The 20,483-nt window shown below is 33.6% G+C and overlaps 3 protein-coding genes and 1 long non-coding RNA gene across 4 annotated transcripts; 2 read left to right on the forward strand and 2 right to left on the reverse strand.

The window, feature by feature from the left end:
- Positions 1-2,411: 2,411 nt before the first annotated feature.
- Positions 2,412-3,569, forward strand: LOC132169793 (F-box protein CPR1-like). Its single transcript, XM_059580759.1, has one exon. The coding sequence runs from the start codon at positions 2,412-2,414 to the stop codon at positions 3,567-3,569; it is 1,158 nt and encodes a 385-aa protein (XP_059436742.1).
- Positions 3,570-4,518: 949 nt separating this feature from the next.
- Positions 4,519-4,840, reverse strand: LOC132168691 (uncharacterized). The gene is made up of 3 exons (XR_009438913.1): positions 4,828-4,840; positions 4,627-4,726; positions 4,519-4,563 (listed from the first exon to the last, which is right to left on the reverse strand). It is a non-coding gene; the product is annotated as an uncharacterized LOC132168691 (long non-coding RNA).
- Positions 4,841-6,933: 2,093 nt separating this feature from the next.
- LOC132171237 (transcription elongation factor 1 homolog) lies at positions 6,934-8,820 on the forward strand. The gene is made up of 5 exons (XM_059582506.1): positions 6,934-7,068; positions 7,673-7,811; positions 8,028-8,098; positions 8,344-8,365; positions 8,441-8,820. Exons 2-5 carry the CDS (start codon positions 7,699-7,701, stop codon positions 8,499-8,501), a joined length of 267 nt encoding a protein of 88 aa, XP_059438489.1. The 5' UTR covers positions 6,934-7,068; positions 7,673-7,698; the 3' UTR covers positions 8,502-8,820.
- A 787-nt stretch (positions 8,821-9,607) lies between these two features.
- Positions 9,608-14,138, reverse strand: LOC132171175 (transcription factor VOZ1). The gene is given in 6 exon segments (XM_059582420.1): positions 9,608-10,672; positions 10,803-11,312; positions 12,537-12,699; positions 12,887-13,149; positions 13,643-13,763; positions 13,864-14,138. Coding segments are annotated over 4 exon segments (1,455 nt in total). The 5' UTR covers positions 13,115-13,149; positions 13,643-13,763; positions 13,864-14,138; the 3' UTR covers positions 9,608-10,118.
- Positions 14,139-20,483: the final 6,345 nt, after the last annotated feature.

Here is a 20,483-nt window from a genome sequence, read left to right on the forward strand (position 1 = left end):
CGACTCCTCAAAGTCACCGCCAATGACAGGTCAATAGCGCATTAGGTTCCTATTAAAAAAAAAAAATCCTATCCAATTAAAACGCTTCAAAAAATATAATTTTTTATATTATTATTGAAATTTTCTATTTTTTATTCTTATTTAAATATATAAACCGATTTCTTTTTTTTAGATATATATAAATCATTTTCATCACGATGGACCTTAGTGCATTAGATTCTAGACTTGGTCAAATGTATTATGAACAAAACACAATAATATAATGTATCACTCTTCTAGTGCATTACTTCAATCGATCATAATACAATCAAACTTGACATAATTGAAAGTTCGATCGAACATCCGATCAATCATGGTGCATTAGTCTAATCATTACCATTTAGTCACGTGTCAACTTTGACACGTTATTAAAATTGTCGAAGTTTTATTTTTATTATTTTTTTTTTTTTTCAGTTGACAACTTTAGTAATGTGTCAAAGTTTTATTTTTATTTATTTTATTTTTTGAAAAATGATAAAGGCACAACTTAAACCTAACTTTGGCCCAACTTTTTTCTTAAGTTTAAACAAAAAACTGCTTGTAGAGGAGAGAGAAAGCCTTCAACTACAGAGAGAAAAATTTTGTTTAGAAGTTGGACCAAAGTTGGGTTTGAGTTGTGGCTGTATCACATCTCTTATTTTTTTCAGTTGACAACTTTAGTAACGTGTCAAAGTTTTATTTTATTTTATTTTTTTTCCAGTTGACAACTTTAGTAACTTGTCAACTTTGACACGTTACTAAAGTTGTCAAAGTTTTATTTTTATTTTTTATTTTTTGAAATTAAGATACTAGTGACGTGGTGTCACTCACCAAAGTGGTGACGTACCACCTGTGCCACGTCACCCCATTGGTGACGTGCCAGCTGGACACACGTCACCAATGTGCATTGGGAACATGCGCCAGTTGGCTTCTCTCTTTCTCTCTTTTTCTTTCTTCTTCCTTCTTTTTTCTTCCTCTCACGTGGCACCTTCTTCTTTCTTATCTCTTTTTCTCTCTGCACTTTCACGCCCAGTATACCCCCAGCTCCCTCTTCACTCATATGGGAAGAAGAAAAAGAAAATGAAGAAGAGAAGAAAATGTCTGATTTTTTTTTTTTTTTTTTTGGGTTTGGGATTTTGAAACCTTTTTTGCTACTAGGTTTGGGTGTTTGAAATTTTTATGGGTCTGATTTTTCTGGTTGGTTTGGTTTGATTTTTCAAGTTGAATTCATTTGGGGAACGAACATCGTATACTCTAATAAGTAATTTTTCTAATTTTTCTGTCATTTGTCTTAGCTTTTAAACGTATTGATTTTTCTGGTTCTTTGCTGTTGCAGGTTTCTGATTTTGGGTACTCTCCAACTCCACACAGTGAGTGAGCAGTAAAATTAGATTTCAAATTCAAAACTTTTGATTGATCTATTGAAATTTTTGAAAAAATTTGCTTACGTGTAAACAAAATTTTTTTTACATTTAATTGAAAATTTTCAATTAATTTATTTTTTTTCAATTAAATTTTGATTTGCTGCTGGTTTTGGATTTTTTGAAAATCAGATTCCATGATATTATTTGAAAAAAAAAATTAAAAATTAGTAACGTGTCAATTTTTGCACGTTACTAATTAAAGTCCCGTTAGTCACACCCAGTTTTTTAACCCGCCACACACGTGGCTAATAACACGTCACTGACGGTTAGTCAATAAATCTCAACTTTTTTATAGTGCATATTAAATTATATAAAAATATTTGATTCTTTTTTAAGATGAGTGCTAGGCTTACAAACAAATTTATAATCATGTTGTGCTACATCAGTTTGTAAAAATTTTTCTGTAAAATTTATTTGTAGCATTCCTCTTTTTTTTTAAATGTATGCTTATAAAATTTGATTGACAATACACGTTAGGGTTGTTTATGCAAAAATAATTTTTTTCAAAATTAAATTTGATAAAATCCAACTTAAGATCAACAATGTCTCAAGAAAAATTAAATAGATTATCCATATTATCAATTGAAAATGAGATATTGAAAAATTTGATTATAAAAGCTTAATTAGTAATTAGGCATCATAAAAAGTAAGAATAATTATTTTTAAATAAAATATATATAATAAATGTTAAAATAACTAATATTTAAATGTTAAATAATTATCATCGTGGTTGTTATCTTGTGCTGCCGTCTCAACCAAGATTTTGCTGAATCTTTTTTTTAAGATTTTGCCGAAATTTTGAATTTGGAATTTTCACAACGTGGCATGATTTTTTACCTTAAGATGTAACAGACGGTCAAGATTTACAAATATGAGATTCTTGAACCTTATATATACCACCTTAACCTCTGCCGACTGCGTTCGGTACTCTTGACTCTACAAGGATCGCTTAATTACCATAGCTAGAAGATGAAGAAGGAATTTGTTCACCGAAAGATGAAGAGTCTCCCGCAAGAGCTCATCACCGAGATACTTTCCCTACTTCCCATCAAGCCACTGGTTCGTTTTCAGTGCGTTTCGAAGCCATGGTTCTCCCAAATCAACAACTCAGATTTCATCAAGTTGCATCTCAAACTCAATCACTCCAGAGAACGCACCCTCATTGTGAAGGAGACCGAGTTCCCTCATGATTACTACAAGGTAAACTTTTCCAACGAGGGTCGGTTCGGCGAGGCCGTGAAGATCAAAAAGCCACTGCCATCAGAAGAATGCACACTGGTTGTAGGATGTTGCAACGGCTTGGTTTGCATCAGAGACTTGAATTGTGATGGTGAGATTGTGATATGGAACCCATTAATTGGAAAATACAAGAAATTACCCTCTAAGAGGCTTATAGATACTTTTTATGATAGATTTAGTTACGATTTCTTAGCATTTGAATACGATCCAGTCAACGACGACTACAAGGTTTTTAAGTTTGTGACGCGAGTCACCCGACGTGCCTGGGATGAAGAAGAAGGAGTATATAGCCGTAAGGAAAGAGTATATAGCCGTGAGCTATATAGTCTGCGAGAACACTCTTGGAGAATGGTCAAAGAAAAATGGCCTTTGAAGGAATCGTATATTTACTCAGATTGGCCGGCTTTCTTAAACGGTACTTTCCATTGGTGGGTTGGTCGGACGAACTTCAAAAAGGTCATTGTCACATTCAACCTCAGCACAGAAAAATTTCAAGTACCAAATTTTGATTTTTTTTTTTTTATGAAACCGTGTGTCAATATTTTGGTGTTGCGAGGATGGCTTTGTCTTATCGTGGGTGAGGAAGTTAAGGAAGTTTGGGTGATGAAGGAGTACGGGGTGGCCAACAGTTGGACTCTGCTTTATACAGTGCAGCTAGACTCGGCCTTTTACATCTGCCGACCTTTGCTCTTCTCACATGACGGGGGTGAAGAGGTTTTGACGAGAGAGAAGGAAATTATAGAGCGGGACTTGCATCAACTCTTTTGGTATGACATAAAAAATAAAACACATAGGATTGTTGAGATTCAAAATATGCCCAGTGGTTTATATATGTCATACACTTGTGTGGGAAGCCTCCTTCTCCTCGATGCTGACCATGACAATTAACTTCAATATAAATGGGGAGTTATGTGTTGGTCCGTAATGTGGAGTTGTTTTGTCTTTCTGGGTTGGATTGAGTATTCACACACTCTTTTGGATCGAGTAGAATTTGGGGCAGAAGAAATTATAATAGGCAAGCCATCCATTGACAATCAATCTCACATGCCATGCTAGATATCAGATTATCAGTAATGGTAAAGAAGACTCTTTTAAGGCCTAGTACTTACATAGGACTACAGATTCTGAAATATTAGATTGAGCATATGCCTTACCAAATGTAAATGGCTTACATGAGCTCAAGAACAAGGGCAGATGCCCCTCCTCCCCCATTGCAGATGCCACCAACCCCATACTTCCCATTCTTGTGTCTCAACACCTGCAACAATACTACTCCTTTAACAAACTCTTTATTAATTTCATGTGTTCCTTGATTTCCTCATAAATAGTTGCTGGAGAAAAGCAGAGGAACACTCTGCATTCACATACACCACTATGTGGGGAGAGAGAAAGAGCATTTATATATTACCCCTAACAAAGTGACCAATATACGAGCTCCACTGCATCCCAATGGGTGTCCCAATGATACAGCTCCACCATGCACATTTAACTTTTTTCCTGTATTCATAACAAAGACGCTAACTTTATGAAAATATCGAGTTGATAATAATTTTGAGAATGCACAATAGGATGAAACAGCTAAAAGCAACTCAATTTCAGAGTTCAATGAGTTAAGAATAATCAATAGTCACTTGAAGACTCACAGGATTAAGACTAAGCAGCTTTTGGTTGGCAAGTGCCACAACCTGCAGGGAAGAGTTTAAGTACACACATTTAGCAAAAAATGCTCAATAAACAAGTGATTAGCTGCTATAAAAGAGTGAATTCTTACAGAAAAAATGCTTCATTTATTTCGATTAATCAATTTGAGAAGCCTCCAAACTAGCATTTGAAGTAGTTTTTGTATTGCAAGGGCCGGTGCAGTTGTGAATAATTCAGGTGCCTGCACAGACAACCTTGTTTAGTCTAAAACCAAGCCAAATATGAACCATATTCTGTATGGTACCTGAGCTGCATCAGCAAATCCTTTGATCTTTGCAATCACTTGCAACCCTAGTTGAAGTGCCTTCTCCCCACTCACCAGCACTAATGCTGCTGCACCATCACTGTCGATGATCACAGAGTGAATTATAAAGAATTCACTTCAGCACCAATACAAGGGAAGCAACAAAATTGTACAACAAATGCATTAGAGATAGAGAGAGACCTTATGCTAGAAGTCCTCGAGATATCTTGAACTTTGCTACTAAAAGTCCTCGAGAGATCATGTACCTTAACAATGTCTACTCACTTTTCACTTTTGTAATGTTATGGTATCAATTTACTTATATAAAAAAAATTAAAAATGTCATTGTATTGAATTTTTAATGTTAAAGATCATGGCAATACCTACCAAAGTGAATTAAGCAAGTGCCTTCTATATCATAGAAGGCAAATATATTGAACCAGCATACATTTTATGTAGCCAAGTATATATTGAATTTTCTAAATAGATTCAATATTTAGAAAATTCAATATATGCTTGTTCAATAATCTAGATATTAAATTTATTCTATAATATAATTTGAAGAGCAAATTTTAGAAAAAAAATTTGCGAAGTGCAACATTTCTCATATAGATGATCTTAAGAGTTAGTTTCTATTAATAACTTTTATAGTCCAATCTATCCCTCAAAACTTATGGGACGGTAACACGTCACTTGAACATCAACTTTTAGAAAAATAATAATAATAATAAAAAAAAAATTGGTAAATATAGCATTTCTCATAGAATATTGACACATGATTTGGGAACCAAAGTTTGAGAAAAAAATTTGGTAAGTGTTACAATTTTCTTACTTTAAAACTTGAAAAATGCTAGAAGTACCTAATATTTTATCAAAAGATAGGTACTAAGATCATGCGAAGCTTATTATGATGCTTATAAGTTATACCACAATGAGCTTCATCATAAGTTTGATATCATCTTAGTACCTATCTCTTAATAAAAAATTTGATACTCATAGAATTTTTCTTAGAACTTTTACCAACACCATTCTCCTCTCCACAAGCTACTAGCCGCTTGTCTATGCGTCGTGGTTTTAATTCACACGAATGAAATATAAAAAATGGATAAATGTAAAATCAATCTATGTTTTTTGCTTAAATTATTAATCGCTCATTGTGGTATAAAAAAATAATTCAAAGGTCCTTGGGGTCGGGTAAATTAACAATTTAGTTCATGCAGTTAAATTCTGTAAAAATACTTGACGGATTCTGTTAGTATGCCACATCAACACCAATAAAATGATGATACGTATCATTCTTAATAAAAAAAAGATATAAATATATAAAACTAAATTTTTTTTTTAAAAAAAAAAAACAAAAAACAAAAAACAAACTTAAAATTTTAGTTTGATATGTATATATCAAACTAAAATTTTATGTTTATATATATATATATATATATATATTATTAAGAGTGACATGTGTCATCATTTTATTAATGTTGACGTGTCACACTGACAAAATCCGTCAAGTTTTTTACGGAATTTGATTATAGTGATTAAATTATTATTTTGGTCTACCACAATTACTTATGAATTATTTTTTATATCACAATAAGCAATTTGTAATTCAGGGCAACCACCTATATTGATTTTCCAGTTTTTTTTTTTTCTTTTAATAAAAAAACTACATCATAACTTTTATACAACTAATGATGAAAACGCTGCCGTTGCACTCCAATTTTCAATCATGGCCGTCCATTTTTATCCTACAGCCCACACGATGCCACGTGTCCTACTTAAATTAAATAATAAAATATTAATTAACTTTTAAAAATAAAAATAATAACAAATTAAAATCAAATTTTAAAAAGATAAAATCAATTTTGAAAAAAACTGGGGTAGCCGGCCATCCTATAGGGGGTGGCCGGCCACCCTAATTGAGTCTAGGGGTGGCTTCGGCCATCCCATGGCCCTTGGAGATAGCTCGGCCACCCCAAAGTGCTAAAAAAATTTTAATTTTTCTTTTATTTGGCTCTTGGGGTGGATTGACCACCCCCAAGGTCCAGACTCATTTTAATAAAATAATGGGTTTGGATTTTGGGATGGTTTTTAAAATTGATTTTAATTTTTAATTTTTTTAATTTTTTTTAAAAAAATTAATAAATATTTTATTATTTAATTTAAGTGAAACACATGACGTGACATTTGCTGTTAGATTAAAAAAGGACAGCCAAGGTAATTTTCCCAGGAGGGGATCCTGATCCGGCCGTTCTTGTAACGAACGGCCTGGATTGTTAAAATTGGGACACGGATCCTGCCTGTAAATATCCCACTTGAAAAAATAAAATAAAATTAAATCTCTCTCGTTTTTGCTCTTCTTGACCAACGGGTTACGGCTACGATCTCTCCCTCTCGCGCCGCGCGAAATCTAGGGTTTCTGCGAATCGGACTCGTCAACAGGTCAGTTCTCTTCTGTTTGATCAATTAAGGGTTTGATCGATTGATTGATTGACTTTTTTTTGGCTGTTGCCTCTTTCTGGTTGCCTAGAAATCTCGTTAAACCGAAAGGAAAAAGATAATAGTTTAGTTTCAAGTATAGATTTTTCAAGTGAAATTGAAATATTTGTTTGCACGGGTCGATTAGGTTAGCCATCTCTATTTTTTGTACGGAAATTAAAGATTAAGGAACCAAACAGTGTAATTTTTAACATGCAATTGATGGGTAGCTGATTTTATTGGCTTATATTTCAGGGATTTTGTTTGATTGCTATTTTTTTTTCCTCTCAGAAGAAGAAATTGTTTTTTTCTATTGCTTGTGGGTTAAGCACTGGATATGTATTGTTTAAGCAAAAAAAAAAAAAAAAATTCTTTATCTAGCTATATATACTTTATTCAGCGTTTAATTTGTATTTGTTTGAAAGATATTGATGCTGCTGAAGTGTGAGAAAGTTGTTATTATTTTGTATGCTGTTATTCCTTTAAAGATATTGGAACTTAATCTGACTAGTTTTTATTTTATTTTTTAACGTTGATTGTGGACTAACCTGCTCATATAATAACACAGTGGTATTCAAGGAAGGATTTTGAGATATGGGGAAGAGGAAGTCAAAGGCAAAGCCACCTCCTAAGAAGCGGATGGACAAGCTTGACACTGTCTTTAGCTGTCCTTTCTGCAACCATGGCACAAGTGTTGAATGCCGCATGTAAGTATCTAATGCTATTTTCATGTATGCTCTATGGATATCATATGTAACCTATGACAAAGTTTGAGCATTGTGTACATCTAATGAAAATTGCTTAAGTACGGTGATTACATTGTGGAAGGTCGTGTGACTGAGCATGTTTGAGGTTGATTCCATGTGTTGAGGTTTGTTGATTACATAGTTTTATTCTTACTTTTGGTATTTATCTGGTTTCAGTGATATGAAGAACTTGATTGGGGAAGCGTCATGCAGAATATGCCAAGAGAACTTCAGTACCTCCATCACAGGTGAATTGTTAAGCCATTGCTTTGACATTTATAATGTGATTAGTCATTGCTTAGATGTAATTTAAGAGGGTATTTTTCCATTAATGTAAATGTAAGAGTCTGTTCAGGGCCAATGAGCATGAAACTGATTTCTATTATCATATAAATTTATTTAGAGTTGATAGGGAAATACAATGCTAAGATGTGTTGATTACTTAAAATCACATTTGAACTAATTCTTAACGTTCTCTCATTTGTGTGTGCAGCTTTGACTGAGGCAATAGACATGTAAGTGCAATCTCTCTTTTTCTCCCCCTTTTTCTCTCTCTTCTCACGTTGCTCACGTTGAAGTTGTGACTGCAGATATAGTGAATGGATTGACGAATGCGAACGGGTTAACAACCCTGAAGATGATGGTGCTTAGCATGAAGAACTGATGCCCTAGAAAAACAGTTCAGTATTGGAATAGCTCTTAATCTTCGAGCTAGTAACTATCGGAGTTGTTGGTGTTGGTGGGAGGAGTGTGCATCAACTTCTGCAGACAATATTGATAGTTTAAATATTATTCTACTATGGCTGTATATGTTAGTGTGAGAATAATGTGTACGCATTTCAAGGAAACCACATGAGGAACTTGCCCAACTGAGGCTATCCAAATATTAAGAGTTCCAATGCATTGTACTGAAATACTTAAAAGTTTTATATGCAGATATATTGTGATGTATGAAAGTCTTTGGTTTACATTTTTGTTCTCTTCATTTATTCTTCATGTACAGCATGTGTTTGGTCTTGTGAATTTTTTCTTTTCCGTTATTATAGACAAGTAGGGCTAATCTTTTAAACCACTTATGAGGAAAGTGTTTTGAGTATGTTTGATAGCACTTATAAAAAATTGTTTACGCAGACTAAACATTGAGAACACTTTTCAAACGTAGTTATCCAAACAAGTTTTCAATACTTTTGGTAAGCTTGCATGCTTTGGTCGCAAAGTTTTCAACACTTGTCCTTACCCAAATATAGGGAAACACCGTAAATGAATGCACAAGTGTTTTTTTATATAATTTTCTCTTTTCCTCCCACCATTTCTCTATCATTTATCTCTTTTCTTTCTTTTTCCTATTTCAACCGAAACAAATACCCAAACTCCTATATCTCTCTATATATTTGCTCTATCGAAAACCCTCATATCACATGCTTGAGAAGAACCCTCTCTATTCAGTGGTCCATTCTCCGCTATTGTAAACAGCGCAATCATAAGAACATTCATTCGAGTGTCTCCATGCCCAAACTTTGAAAATTGTATGCATGAGGGTATTTGCCTATTTGGTAGAGAGAGAGAGACGTTTTTAAACAAAATGAATAAAAAAACTATTATTCTAATAAAATAGAAAATAATTTAGATAAGCAGATGTGTGGTACATTTTAAAAGCTATTAGCTAAAAAAAAACTGACAATGTATTGTAACAGACACCAGTAGTAGATGCAAAAATACATTCATCAACATATTCTTGAATGATCAAGGATTCATGGTTAGATAACTGAAGAAATATATACTTTCAACATCCAGTAAACAGATAACATTGTATACCAGTAGCCACATTACATATCACAAACTCCCTAGCCTCAACTTACCCAAGGCCTGCAGCATTAGCAATTTTAGAAACACAAAAGATGACAGATAAAATTAAAGCAACAGTGTGCATCCACCTATTCCAGTTTTGGTGAAATTAACTGGTTTCTAAAAAGTTCAACATATGACAATTAGTTATAAAAATGGACAAGAGGAAAAAACACCCATTTTCTCTGTTTGTCACCATCTTCAAGAAGTTAGATATAAGCTTCCATTATCTGGCAGAGTCTAATACAGCACTTCATGTGAGAATGAGATATTCACAGTTCTCCAAATGGTGAAAAAATGAGCTTCACTTCATGTTATTGAAGATGAAATTGCAAAGACCCAACGAGTCAAGAGGCAAAAAGAAACCCATGTAACTAAACTAACAACATCCAGCTTGTTCAGCATCCATCCGCAGCTCTATAATTAAGTCAGGTAATATTCATTTATATTCTCCACAAGATAATCATATGGTGCATTTATCCCATACTCAAATGTCCCAGTTGTTGGTGCCACTCGATTTGGGATGGAATAAACATTTCCTACACCAACCTTTTCATTAACTTTGGCCCTCACCTTCATTGACCGCTTATTATCAGATGGAAACTCAGCAGAGAGCCTTCCCATCTGCTTCTGCAGATCAGCAACTGAATCATTGGTTATTTTCCCTTTGGAGTTCTTCTTCCCATCAACAAGCTTCAGTTCCAATCTATACAAAGCACAAGCATCACACTTACTGATCTCATATTCATAGAGGTGCCACTCAAAATGGTTAAGTGGTTGCGGATCCATATAGTAGGATCTCTTCAGGCCTCCATATTCATTCATCACTTGCTTCCTTGACTCATGCCAACCACGGCCATTGTAATCAGGCAATGACCTCTGCTTTCTGTTCCCACTCTCAAATGCTCTTCGAGGCTTATCAAAAAAGAGCCATTCCCTAATGGTTTCACCATCCAGAACTGAGAGATCAAAGAGCTCTGCAATCATATGCAGAATTAATTAATCAACCTAGAAACCATGTCCTAGGAATTTACAATGTACTCAGTTCCCAACTATTAGAATTCAACACTAACATCGAAAATGGAAAGCCGAAAAATAAAAACCTACCAGGTGCATTCCATGGAGACTTTGCAGTTGCGGCTCCCTCACATTCTGGGATACCAACATCTTTTCCTTGTGCCTTTGCACCAAGAGCAGCAAAAAGGAGAGCATCCTTTAGGCCAATGCCTCCAGGTCTTAGAACCGGACCCATGCCAGGTGGACCTTCATTCAATGCTAAAGCAGCATGAAAGCTACTGCAATAGTCCTGACACCAGTCCAAGCCTTGAGCAGGCCTTGGACAATCCCAAAGAGCACATTTTGGGCCCAAGAAAGCAGAAGGAGGAGGGCATATACTTGGCAGATAGCTAGAAACATGAGGCACTGCATCCTCCCCAGACAAACCTGCTACGGTATAAGCAGTACAGAAGTTCTCATAGTCTTGATGGAAATGAAACTGATGATAGTCCAAGTGAGTAGCAACTTCCAAGTCATTAACTGCCACATCACAAACTTCTGAAGAGGGGTTTTTGCATTCTCCAATCAAGGGAAAACTATGGTCTGCAACATATCAATTAAAATCACCAGTGAATGCCCATTTTCAAATCCAATTGACATGCCATTGCAATTAAATTTGTAAACATAAAAAATGCGGGCAATAAAACTTATAAAAAAAAAAAAAAAAAAAAAAAAAAAGAACGCAACCACAGGAAAAACCAAAGCACATGCATGCTCTACTTAACAAAGTGCACTTACGAAGTAATTTTCTGCCTCCTTATCTTATGCTTTTCACTTCTTTTTTTCCCTTTGAGGGATTAAAAAACAACTGAACTGAACTGCCACTTCTCTAGCATGAAGCAGATTCAAAGTGTTCATTCACAGCACAAATTGATATAAGCTAACCTAAAATCAGGAATGTCCCTATGCTCGAGTTATAGATTTAGGATCCTACACATATAATTATTTCAGTCACACTACGATAGTAATAAGAAGTTCAAACTTGCAATCTGGTGAGCCAAGCCAGAATCCATGCCACATGAAATCCCTCCCCCCGTCCCCCCGAAAAATAAAAGAAAACAAAAGCACAGCAGCCAAGGAAATCTCATTTATCAAAGCACAACAAAACAAATACTCATTGTAAAGGTTCAATAAACAACCAAAAACCAGAGCTGCCAAAAGAACATAATTTAAGCACTTGGCATTAAACATGGATCAAATTTCTTTTCTTTTTCTTTTTTTCATAAAAAATAATTAGCATATTTTCCCTATTGAAGTTTTGGCTATATTATTCCCATAACTTCCATCCCCTTAACATAGAAGGAAAAAGGTTCATTCATTTCCCCACATTTTCTATAGCTATCGACTTGGTAACTTGAGATTAGGCATGAAAAACAATCAAACTGCAAATTGAAGGGATGATACCATTAACATAACATTTAACCCATTTTTGGTAATTTCCGGATAATAATCACAGACACTGATCCTGTTCATATGCCAAAACCAACCAAAGTGAAATTTTTAAAGCAAGCTCAAGCTCATATTCACTCAACATAAGCCCGTATAACCATATCCCTAAGGTCACCAAGAAATGCAGTGCAAACCTTGTGTCATCAACATGCCATCATAGTCAACATTGCAGATATAATAAATTTAATGATTTTATATTATTCAACTGGATCAATAAGAGAGAAACCCCTCCCTCTTCTTTTATACCCTGAGTCCAATTAATAAGGTCACATCCAATAATAAATCATATTTTAATACCCATAAAACACACAAATCATGAAAGAAGTAATATAAATTTTAGAAATCCCACCTCTTGAAAGATCACACCATCCCTAACTTGCACGTTTTGATCACTAGGCTCAGGCTTCGGTGCAGCTAATGGACTAGTGGCATCATCTTCCTCCTCGCAAAGCTGCAGCAGCCGGCAAATATCCGAGGAGAATGACCCAAGACTACCACCCTATATAGTCACCCATAAAGATCACAACTCACAATCACCCCAGTTGAGATTCAACCATTACTATCACAGTTCACACAGAATGTCCTCATTGCAATACACATAAATATATAACATTTACGCATACAAAAATTTAATATATGCTTCAAGATATGATCTCAAAACGGTATGAATATGATACGATGCTAACTTGTTGCAAAGATGAAGCTGGAGAGGGCTCGTTGAGCTCGGCTTTCCACTCACGGAGCATCTGATGGACTTGCTCCTCAAGGACGGTGATGTCGACCGTGCGGCTCTCCTTCCTGGCAAACTGCAGGTCCGTGAACATACCTTGGAGGTCGTCGACCCGGTTCTTTGCCTTGTCCTTGAAAAGCCTGTGTGATGCAGACTTGCAATTGCTCTTCGAACCCTTCCCCATTACCGAAACTCCAAACTTAGTTCTCCACAACGACCCTGCAACCCGCAAAAACAAACAACCCAAATTTCAGATTAAAAAAAAAAACAATGAGATTTTGGACCAATAGACCAATCAAATTGCACCCAATTTATAAGTAAATTTATCATGACATTAAACAGAACCCCAAAAAATAAAATGTCCATTAAACCCAAAAACCAAGAATTCTTAAAGACCATCTATGAACTCTGCTGCTACAAATATAATTAGTAAAGTAAGGAATTTTAGTATAAACCATGCTAATACATTAGAACCAACCCCAAAAGAAAATTGAATAAAAAATAAAATAAAATAACCAAATTTTGGGACCAAACCCAACAAAATTAACAGAAACAAACTTCAAAAAACACCCAAAAAAATAAAGTAGCTTAACACGGCAGTAACCCTAGAAACAGCCCCAACAATTATGCAGTGATACCTTACAAAATATAAACCAACACCCAAAAAGAAAAGAAAAAAAAAAAAAAAAAAAAGTAAAGTAAAGTAATATACCAGAGACAGAGGTGATCGCAGTCAAAGATCAGGATAATTTGCAAACAAAAAAGGGATTCAAAACCCCAGTTCAGAAGAGATCAAGCGCACAGATAAGGTCTCTCTATCTGTCCCCCAAGCTCTGAGAGAAAGTGATAGGAAATTGAAGAGAAAGAGCGAAAGAAAGAGAAAAAGTAAAATATATTCGAGCGGACTAGACTGAACGAAAAAGAGATTCTCACCTCCAAAGCTATATCTTTCTTCTTTTTTCCTGATACCTATTTCCCTGATCAAAACGCTTTTTTCTTCTTCCTTTTTTTTTTTTTTTTTTTTTTCTTCTTCTTCTTCTTTTTCTGTGTGTCTGAGAGAAATTGAGAGGCTTTTGGGGCTTTTTTTTTTTTTTTTTTTCTTGGGTTTTTAATTTTTTTGCTCTGTGCTGAGTAGAGGAGTAGCCCTCTTGCTCCTCCTCTTCCTCCTTTCTCTGGTGGCAAATGTGGACGCGGCAAAAGCTAATGGGATATTTTACCCATACCCTCCTCAAGGAATGTCTGTTGGGTTTTTTTTTTTGTGGGGGGGGGGCTGTCTATCTGCCTGTCTGTCTGATTTGCCCTTCGAATTTACTGAAATTACTATAGGATAGCAATTTTTTTTTCTTTTTTTTTTTTTGGAGAGAGAAATTAGGATTGGGCTTAACTGCTGTAAAAAAGAAAAAAATTATGAATATTTTCTATAATTTTTTCAATAGTTTATATTTAATTTTAAGTTTTTCATGAGAGAAAGAAAATGATATTAAATATGGACCGTTAAAAACATTACAAGAAAATGATATTAAATATGGATTGTTAAATATATTCTATAATATTCTAAAAATTATGCTCCAGCCATTGTCTATCGGCACTTTTTAACATTTAGACTATGATGTCTTAAAAGGGTAACTTAATCGGCTGTGAACCACGCCTCATGAAGCGGAGGTCACTAGTTCGAATCTCTCTCCCTTGTGTGAACATGTCAAAAAAAAAATAAAAAAAAATTGGACTATGATATTCCACTTTGACGATTTTGACCCCAAACTTAAGGTCATTTTAAGTCGGATACCTATGTTTATTTTTTATCAAATAAATAATAATAAAAAAATATTAAATCACTCTTGAGTGTTTGATCATTCCATCCACTTATAAATAAATTTTGTGAGGGGATGCCGGATGGTGACCCCTACTAACAAAGAAGGTAGAGTTGTTTTTTTTTTTTTTTTTTTTTTTTGAAAAGAATGGTATATTTGTATTTTATATAGACTTAATAAAAAAAAGAAATTAATGGAATCTATATAGAATTGGATTGAATGATTGATTTGATAATAGGAACAAACTTAAGGAGTTAGGATAAAAGTAAAGCTTAAGGAGTAATTTGATCAAAGTCAAAAAACTCATGGAGTGATTCGGTAATTTTCTAATAAATAATAGAAATAGCATGAAAATATAATTATGTCCATCATCTCAATTTAAAAAAGAAAAAAATAAAAAAAAATAAAAAAATAAAAAAAGAAAAAAAGAAAAAAAGAAGAAAGAATAAAATGACATCCATGGCCTTGGAGACCATGGAGAACACATTCACGACCATAACTGTAGCACTCCACTCTTTAATTAAGATTAAGTGTACTTTAATTATTGTTTAAGAGCATGTTTGGGGTTGTTTTTGAAAAATATAGCTTTTAAGTAAAAAAAATACTTTTTGACAAAAGTTTCATTTTTTGTCCTTTATAGTCTGTTTATGATTGTGTTTGAGAAATATAGTTTTTAAGTAAAAAAAAGTTTTTGGGCAAAAACTTCATTTTAAAACTTTTTCCAAAAGTACAATTTGGTAATTTTTAGATTTTTTAGACCATTAAAAGCGCTTTTATTTTTTTACCAAATGAATACTTTTTTTCTTCAAACGGACTTTTTGAGTGTTAAAAGCATTTTTAGGCCTCTCAAACGCAATCTCAAAGCGCTTTTTTTTTTCTTTTTTTTTTTTTACCAAATTGGTATTTTTCTCTTCAAACGGACTTTTGAGTGTTAAACGTACTTTTAGGCCTCTCAAACGCACACTCAAACATGCTCTAAATATATTTTGGTTTGTTCTAAGAATCCAAGCTAGTGAGAGAATGTGAGATTATTTTTGGACTTAAGCAAGAATTTGTGTTGGACGATTGATCGGTCTAGGCAACGAACGTTCAATGCTAATGCAACACTAACAACCGATCGGTCAAGTAAAGATTGATCGATGCAATCTGCATGTAAATAAAATTTTGACATTTAAGCACAAGACATGATCATGGCAGGTCTATATAAGGAATAAGATGATACCCTTCAACAATTTTCATCCACTTTCATACCAAAAACCCTAGAGAGAGAGAGAGAGAGGATTCTTGAAGGTTTTAGATATTACTTTCAAGAGAGGTAAACTCTTGCTCTAATCTCGTTTCTTTTTCTGTATTAAGCATATTTTCTGAGTGTTTAATTTTTGTTTAAGATGCAATTTTGTAATTGAGTATGAGAGTTTGTTGTTTAAGGATTCTATGTACGTGAATTTTTTGAGGATTGATAATGATTATTGAGTAAGTAGGTTATAATCTTTTGTAAGCATGTATATTATGTTACTTTATCGTGCATAAACTACTATTTAGTGTAGACCCATGTGATTTGTAAATATTTTAAGAGAGATTTGTTGATGGGTTGAATTTTCTATGAGAAAGGTTGGAACTTCAATAGATTGTATATGGAGGCCTGATAAAACAATGATATGGGTTATATTAAGATCTTAGATCGTGTCAAAATGGGTAAAGTTACGACCTTTTTAGAAAATTGAGCTTTTACCATACCACTGATCGATCCGCCAACAGTCGATCAATTGACGAAGCAACGATCGACTAGTGCTTGGACAGAAATACCATTTAGTCCAGATTTAAGTTTAAGAGCATTTTAGTTTGGACAAGAGACTAACGATAGAGCGTTGCGTGGATTTTGGAGTTGGTGAGTTCGAAGACGTTTCTTAAGGAGACTTATAAGACAAAGGTGAGTAAAATCATATAGACACTTGTTATTATACCTTTTATGGCATATATATTTTATGTATCAAACGTGCATGCTTATTAGTTATTACTCACTTGAAATATATCATAGAATAATTATGAAATCTATTTTCGTGAAACGGTTGATTAGAAAAGAGAATGACACATTGCGTGAGTTTATAAAAGCATGCATACATATAAAAGATACTGATTAATTATATCATATGACATGATACTCCATGTACAGATGTCGACCATGAACTTACCATTATACAGGTTACAACCTAGGTCCATAGATCTTATATTTATCGTTGTTGGCCTTGGATCTATTGATTTATAGGTGACTAGCGCAGCCATGTACAGGTGCCAGTCACAAACTACGCCATTACTAATGGTGTGGATCACTTGGGGTTAGACTCAGTCAGGTCACTAGTTGTGGCTTGCTATCATGTTTCATCATGACAATAGTGTTGTCTTATAAGTCTCACGGGGCAACACAAACCCTACTAGAAGGGGTTAAGAGCTCAGATACACTATATGGAGTTTAACTATGACATGTTCACATGAGATATTATATATTATATTTATATTGCACTAGTATGATTTTTTGCTTTGTTATTTGACAAGAATAAAAAAAATAAAAAGTAATTTTAAAACGCAGTTAATGAAAATATAATTTTTAATAACGCAGTTAAACGTTTGATAAAATTGTAATTCAACTTTTAAAATCACCCCCTTGCATTCAATTTAAAAACATTTTTAAATCATAATTCTTTTTCAACCAATCACTTTCCACAATTTTATTTAAAAATGCACATATAAGTACAAAAAGATTTCATTTCATGCATTATAGTCAACTTATGATCAGTTGGTAGTTTGCATTTTATACGAGGCAGAAATGGAATTCCAAGTAACATTTTTATAATTGAATCTTTTTGAGTGGATGTGAAAAAAATAAAGAAAACAGAATAGGATATATTTGCATCCATACCCTCCATTATTTTATCACAAATCTTCTTTGGTTTAATAATTATGTCGATTATGCTGTACGAGAGAACATTATTAGTCCCTTTAGGATCTAAAAAAAAAACAAAGCATTTATAACAAAACTTTCAGGGATGCCTTTCCTTGCTAAGAACAAGCTTGATCACAAAGATTTCTTTTTCCCTATATTCTTTGTTTTTAAGATTTATGAGTCATTTTTCATCACATATCTTAACCTTTTCTTTTGTAAATTTACTATTTATCCACTATACGAAGATCCGTGAAAGATCGATCAAGATTTATTCAATCCTTTATCTACCCTTATATCACCAAAATTTTTTGTTTTTTTACATGTATGCACAAATGGAGGAAAATAAAGGAGAGATATTTGAATTAATAATATCCACTTTATAAGACGTGACTCCAGCCAATTGATAACACATTAGTTCACTAAAGGCTTTGTTTGAGTTTTTACTTTTTAACTTTTGAAGTCCACAAAATCACACCATGAAAGATTAACTTGCATGTTAAGTTATAGGTAAAAAAAAACCTTGCATGTTAATTAAGTTACTTGCATTCTTTATGTAAGACATTCTCAAAAATAGTACATTGACAATTGGCAAACCCATATAGGAGGAGCAATCAAATGAGACCTATTTTAAAATGTAATTACCCACTTAGCAAAAATAAATAGCTATTAATTTGAGAGAAGAATAATGTTAAAAACCATATTTTTATTTCATTATCATCTCATTTTGTTGATGTGATAGTATTGTTAATCAATCCTTAATCTATTTTTTTAACAATGATTGATCGATACTGTCATGTTAAAGGAATAAAATAGTAATAAGATAAAATTAAGTCTACCATCACTCTTAAAGAGAATCAAAACCCAACTAGGCAATCCTTTTTTTCTTGCCAGATGGATTAAAATTTTGCTGGTGATAAAGGTGGAAGATGAGTAGGTTAAGAAAGGTATAAAGAACACTTCCACTAACATCCACCAGATTCCTCTCTTGACGCCCCTTTCCTGTTTGAAGACAAATCAAAAAGAAGGGCTATATTACTTTCTTTCTTTTTCTTTTTTCTTTTTCTTTTTTATCAAAAAAAAAAAAAAAAAAGTGGGCTATATTAAGCGGATTACTAGTATATCTCTCACCCAAAAAAAAATTATATATATATATATATATATAATTTGAGGCTAAACTAGATTAGATATAAAGTGAGAAATGATAACTACCCAAATCAATTGTGTAATAGAGCAATTTGTCCTTTTATCCAAAATTAGAAAGACGAATCAGATGAAAAGTACGGATCTAAGAGAGAACTTCAAATCTATTGCCTAAGTCCAGTTATAGTTTTTTAATCTATAAGTTTTTATTTTTTATTTTGCATGAACATAGGACAAGGATATTATTTTTTGGGAAATTGTCACATACCTTCTAGGTTTTGGACTTGTAATAGATAAGTTCTGAGTTTCTAATTTTAAGTATCTTTGTCTTGACCATGCGACAAATATATTTTTTCTGTCAAATTTTCCATCAAGTTTTTAACGGTAAAATGGCCGGCCAATTGACATTTTCACAGGTTGCCTTACGTTTGGATTTAGTAGGAATGCATGATGTCTTTCACGTTTCGATGTAAAGGAAATACATTCCCAACACAAACCTAGTGATTGAGTATGAACCGTTAAAAATTCAAGAAGGGCTAATGCATACTGAAAAGCATGTGCAGATTCTAGATCACAAAGAACAAGTGTTGCGCACCAAAATGATTCATATCCTCAAGGTATTATGGCGTAATCACGAAGTCGATGAAGCATCATGGGAAGCGGAGCTGGCAGGGACGGAGGAAGGGGGGGATTGACAAGGGCCCCCCCCCAAATGACAAATTATTTTTTTTTTTTAAAGGTAATTAAAAACAATTTTTTATGGTTTTTTGTTTATTTTTTGCTAATGAGCCCCTGCCCATTAAATTTTTTCAGCCATGACCCCTGCCCATTTTCAAGGCTAGCTATGACCCTGGGAGCGGGATATGTAGAATCGTTATTCATATATGTTTGATGATTGATTGTGGAGCATAGGAGCATGGCAATAATACCCACAGATCCCAATTGCATGTGAAACTATTCTTTTTGCGAGCTGATAAATTTGGGAGTAAAGATTGATGATGATTGGTATAGTATGGGCAATATCGACTATAACGCTCTTGATGACCTACGACACGACTTTTTACATATTTTTGAGGACCGATACTTGTTATTATTTTCTTTTCGCATAGCATGATTATTTTATATATCAAACTTGCATGTTTATAACTCACATGAAATACATTTTAGATTACTGTAAACTCTATTTTGTGAAAATTAATGGTAAATAAACAAAATAATGAAAATGACGAGTTTGTAAATGCATGCGTGTAAAAGATGGCAAAGAATAAATTGCATTGTATGACATGGTACATCAGTATATGCGGAATAACGACCATGAGCTTACTAAAATTATAAGGATTAACCTTATGGTTAGAAGATGTTTATGATTATGCTTAGTCTTAAATCCAATGGTTGTTTCGTGACAAACACAACCATGTTTGAGTAGTGGTCAATATATATAGACGAATGTTATTAGCCGCGTAGGCCATCAAAGGTCAGACTTGGTCGAATTGTTAGCGATGGATGGTACGCGTACAATATCTGAGGCACCGGTATTGTATTATAAGTCCCTTGAATTAGTGCTAATCCTACTGGGAATAGGTTAGTATTTCGGATAAACCATATATTGTTTAACTATAACATAATTCTCTTATTACAATATACATGTAAACTATTTAGCT

The sequence above is a fragment of the Corylus avellana genome, chromosome ca2 (assembly GCF_901000735.1).
Source record: "Corylus avellana chromosome ca2, CavTom2PMs-1.0".
Classification (NCBI taxonomy): Eukaryota; Viridiplantae; Streptophyta; class Magnoliopsida; order Fagales; family Betulaceae; genus Corylus; species Corylus avellana.

Coding starts and splice junctions, on each gene's coding strand:
- LOC132169793 (XM_059580759.1), top strand. CDS start 2,412: ATGAAGAAGGAATTTGTTCACCGAAAGATGAAGAGTCTCCCGCAAGAG.
- LOC132171237 (XM_059582506.1), top strand. CDS start 7,699: ATGGGGAAGAGGAAGTCAAAGGCAAAGCCACCTCCTAAGAAGCGGATG. Junction 7,812..8,027: donor ACAAGTGTTGAATGCCGCAT/GTAAGTATCTAA, acceptor ATCTGGTTTCAG/TGATATGAAGAACTTGATTG. Junction 8,366..8,440: donor TTGACTGAGGCAATAGACAT/GTAAGTGCAATC, acceptor TTGTGACTGCAG/ATATAGTGAATGGATTGACG.